The sequence below is a fragment of the Photinus pyralis genome, unplaced genomic scaffold, assembly GCF_008802855.1.
Source record: "Photinus pyralis isolate 1611_PpyrPB1 unplaced genomic scaffold, Ppyr1.3 Ppyr1.4_LG10, whole genome shotgun sequence".
In the NCBI taxonomy this organism is placed as follows: Eukaryota; Metazoa; Arthropoda; class Insecta; order Coleoptera; family Lampyridae; genus Photinus; species Photinus pyralis.
The window spans coordinates 8,321,828-8,326,456 of NW_022170250.1; the positions used below are offsets into that span (position 1 = coordinate 8,321,828).

General features: G+C 37.3%; 1 protein-coding gene across 1 annotated transcript in view; it reads left to right on the plus strand.

Annotated features, from left to right (window-relative positions):
- Positions 1-3,164: 3,164 nt before the first annotated feature.
- Positions 3,165-4,629, plus strand: part of LOC116161544 — a 2,206-nt gene continuing 741 nt past the window's right edge. Inside the window, exon 1 of the mRNA XM_031474930.1 lies at positions 3,165-3,240. Coding sequence (XP_031330790.1) covers positions 3,165-3,240 — 76 coding nt within the window. The remainder of the gene's footprint in view (positions 3,241-4,629) is intronic.

The window sequence follows — 4,629 nt, forward strand, 5'->3', positions numbered from 1 at the left end:
AAAACAATCACAGATACGTAGGTACTGTTACCTTCCATTTAGATAAGATAGCATTAAGTGTCCACTTATGGCAAACGATATTTAATACAACTCGCTTTGGGCTAACCGCACACCTTACCCATCACGCTACGTAGCACCATGGCTCAACAATGGATAAATGGTATGTTGGTGATATGCATGGTTACTGCCATTGCAAATGCTGAGTGCGAGAAGACAACGGCCAAATTTTCGTGTGGAGAACACGGCAGTCCCTTCGTGTACAAGGACGAAAACGAGGTGTGTCGCTACAGCTGTTTGATAGATGGGGTGAGGAGAAGTTGCCCAGAGACGCATCCGATGAAGAACATGGAACCGTACAAGAACTCGAAATGTGGGCACGCCATTTTTGACTGCAAGGGTGTAGGAAAACCAACGCTGATCGAAATCGAAAAGCTCAACATTTGCAATTTCGCCTGCTTGGTGGAGGACATAATGTTAACGTGTAACCAAATTCATCATATTTAGAGCCATTACCATTAATTATTTATTTGCCATCTCATTAGATTAAGTGTTATTTATTTTATCGTCGAATAAACACCAAAGTGACTTTAACTGAACGAATTCGATCGCAAATATTAAAATTCCCTTGTCACTAGAGCAACAGAGATGGAACCGAAGGAAGAAAAGGAAAGAGGAATTATAGTAAGACCACATCGAGGGATAGAACCAAAATAGTTGTCGCTTGGCCTAAAGACCCAAAGACCTAAATACCGAAAGGCCCAAAGAGCCCAAAACCCCAACAGCCCAAACCAAAAACCCAAAGACCTAAAAACCTAAAGAACTAAAGACCTAAAGAACCAAAGACCTAAAGAACCAACGACTTACAAAACCATAGACCTAAAGAACTAAAAATCTAAATAACTAAAGACCTAAAAAACTAAAGACCGAAAGAACTAAAGACCTAAAGAACTACAAAAACTAAGACCCAAAGACCCAAAGAGTCAACGTCCCAAAGACCAAAAAACACAAGACCCAAATACCTAAAGACCTAAAGTACTAAAGACCTAAAGAACTAAAGACCTAAAGAACTAAAGACCTAAAGACCTAAAGAACTAAAGACCTAAAGAACTAAAGACCTAAAGAACTAAAAAACCTAAAGACCTAAAGAACTAAGACCTAAGACCGAAAGACCCAAAGAGTCAACGTCAAAAAACCCAAGACCCAAATACCTAAAAACCTAAAGAACTAAACACCTGAAGAACTAAAGACCTAAAGGACTAACGACTTAGAGAACTAACAACCTAAAGAACTAAAGACCTAAAGAACTAAAGACCTAAAGAACTAAAGACCTAAAGAACTAAAAAACCTAAAGACCTAAAGAACTAAGACCTAAGACCGAAAGACCCAAAGAGTCAACGTCAAAAAACCCAAGACCCAAATACCTAAAAACCTAAAGAACTAAACACCTGAAGAACTAAAGACCTAAAGGACTAACGACTTAGAGAACTAACAACCTAAAGAACTAAAGACCTAAAGAACTAAAGACCTAAAGAACTAAAGACCTAAAGAACTAAAAAACCTAAAGACCTAAAGAACTAAGACCTAAGACCGAAAGATCCAAAGAGTCAACGTCCCAAAGACCCAAAAACCCAATGAGCCAAAGACCCAAAAATCTAAAAACCGAAAGACTGAAAGACCCAAAGAGCCACCGTCCCAAAGACTCAAAGACTCAAACACCCAAAGATCGAAAGACCCAATGACTGGAAAACTGAAAGACCGAATGACCGAATGACCGAAAGATCTAGAAACCTAAATCCCTAAAGGCCAAATGCGAAGAGGGGTAAGATTAAGACGCCGAAAGGAATAAAATATGGAAGACGGAAGTAAAAAAAACTGAAAAAATAATTAGGAAAGAAGAATGAAGGATCAAAGACCCAAGATCAAACGCCAATTAAGAGTAAATGGTTAAAGATATATGAAATGAGGAAAATGGAGACAGTGGTAGACGAGGAAGACAAAGAGGCAAAGGGTTACACTTATTAGAATTGTTTATTACCAGGAAAAGAGAGAAACGATGATAAACAAGAAGAGCAGAACCTAAGGACTTCAAAATAGACGAACCTGAAGTAGACAAAATAAAACGCAGGAAGGGGGAGGAAAATGACAAAGGGGTAATGAAGAACGAAAGCGAAAGGGAAAGTCGAAAAGGAGAGGCAGAAAAAATTAACAGTGCGAGAAGATGAAAAATGAGGAAAGAGAGGAAAAAAAAAGTGATGAAATTCAAAATAGACGAAGGTGAAGTAGAAAACATAAAACGCGGCAAGGGGGAGGAAAATGACAAAGGGGTAATGAAGAACGAAAGCGAAAGAAAAAGTCGAAAAGGGGAGGCAGAAAAAATTAACAGTGCGAGAAGATGAAAAATAAGGAAAGAGAGAGAGAAAGAAGTGATGAAATTCAAAATAGACGAAGGTGAAGTAGAAAACATAAAACGCAGGAAAGGGGAGGAAAATGACAAAGGGGTAATGAAGAACGGAAGCGAAAGGGAAAGTCGAAAAGGGGAGGCAGAAACAACAGTGCGAGAAGATGAAACATGAGGAAAGAGAGAAAAAAGTGACGAAGAAAGGCATGAATAAGGAAAAACGGGAACCGGAAGAAGATGAAGAGCAAGTTAGAGTTGAAAACGGAGAAAGAAACATCGAAGTTGAAGGCGAATACCTACTGGAGAACAAGAGAAAAGATATGGAAAGAGAAATGGAGAGTGTAAAAGGTAGATTTTACTGATAGACATCAAACTTGATTATTGACTTATATTAACAGGAACAAAAGAAAGATAAACAAGAAAGAGAAGAAGTTCTAAAAGAAGTAATGGTCAAAGTGAGGAAAATGACGAAAATAAAAGTTAGAAATAAAAAATATAGAGGGTAAAGAGTATCATTAGGACGAGGAAGACTTGAAAGAAATGAAGAAGAAAAAAGCGGATGTAGATGGCAAAAAGAACAGAGAAAGAAACGCAGAAAAATATTAGGAAACAAGAAGATGAAAAAAAAGGAAGTAATAAGATTGGGTTGCTCAACGTGATGGATGACAACAAGGAAAGATGGAATGAATAAAAATGGAGGACGTAAGAAGTGTCATTCGAACGAGGAAGACTATGAAGGAAATGAAGAAGAGAAAAAAGGTGGTAGATGACAAGAGAAATAAAGAACGAAGAAATTAAACAGAGCAAGGAGCAAGGAGATGAAAAGAAGGAAGAAGTCATACGTGAGGAAGATGACAACATGGGATGATGGAATGAAGAAAAGTGGGTATAGCATAAAGATGAAACGGAGGAAGCAAAGGGCGTTTAAAAGCCGAACCTTGATGAGCCTTTAAGACCCTTAAGGTGATTATATGAATCTCAAAGGGAAAATATTTTCGAGTCTTTACTGGGCTTTTAGAATTTGAGGCATAAGGCTCTTCCAGAGCTGGGCCTTAAGAGATTTTTTTGTCTTTTAAGAATGTGTAAGTATAACCATTAATATCAAAGGGCGTTTAAGACTGTTAATCGTTAAGAGCGTTTAAAAGCCGAACCTTGATGAGCCTTTAAGACCCTTAAGGAGATTATATGAATCTCAAAGGGAAAATATTTTCGAGTCTTTACTGGGCTTTTAGAATTAGTGGCTTAAGGCTCTTCCAGAGCTGGGCCTTTGAGAGATTTTTTGTCTTTTAAGAATCTGTAAGTATAACCATTGATATCAAAGGGCGTTTAAGACTGTTAATCGTTAAGAGCGTTTAAAAGCCGAACCTTGTTGAGCCTTTACGACCCTTAAGGAGATTATATGAATCTCAGAGGGAAAATATTTTCGAGTCTTTAGCGGGCTTTTAGAATTTGAGGCTTAAGGCTCTTCCAGAGATGAGCCTTTAAGAGATTTTTTGCCTTTTAAGAATCTCTAAGTATAACCATTAATATCAAAGGGCTTTTAAGACTGTTAATCGTTAAGAGCGTTTAAAATCCGAACCTTGATGAGCCTTTGAGACCCTTAAGGAGATTATATGAATCTCGAAAGGAAAATATTTTCGATTCTTTACTGGGTTTTTAGAGTTTGTGGCTTAAGGCTCTTCCAGAGTTGAGCCTTTAAGAGATTTTTTTAATCTTTTAAGAGTCTGTAAGTATAGCCATTAATATCAAAGGGCGTTTAAGACTGTTAATCGTTAAGAGCGTTTAAAAGCCGAACCTTGATGAGCCTTTAAGACCCTTAAGAAGATTATATGAATCCCGAAAGGAGAATATTTTCGAGTCTTTTCTGAACTTTTAGAATTTGTGACTTAAGGCTCTTCCAGAGCTGAGCCTTTAAGAGATTTTGTTGTCTTTTAAGAATCTGTAACTATAACCATTAATATCAAAGGGCGTTTAAGACTGTTAATCGTTAAGAACGTTTAAAAGCCGAACCTTGATGAGCCTTTAAGACCCTTAAGAAGATTATATGAATCTCGAAAGGAGAATATTTTCGAGTCTTTTCTGAACTTTTAGAATTTGTGACTTAAGGCTCTTCCAGAGCTGAGCCTTTAAGAGATTTTGTTGTCTTTTAAGAATCTGTAACTATAACCATTAATATCAAAGGGCGTTTAAGACTGTTAATCGTTAAGAACGTTTAAAAGCCGAACCTTGAT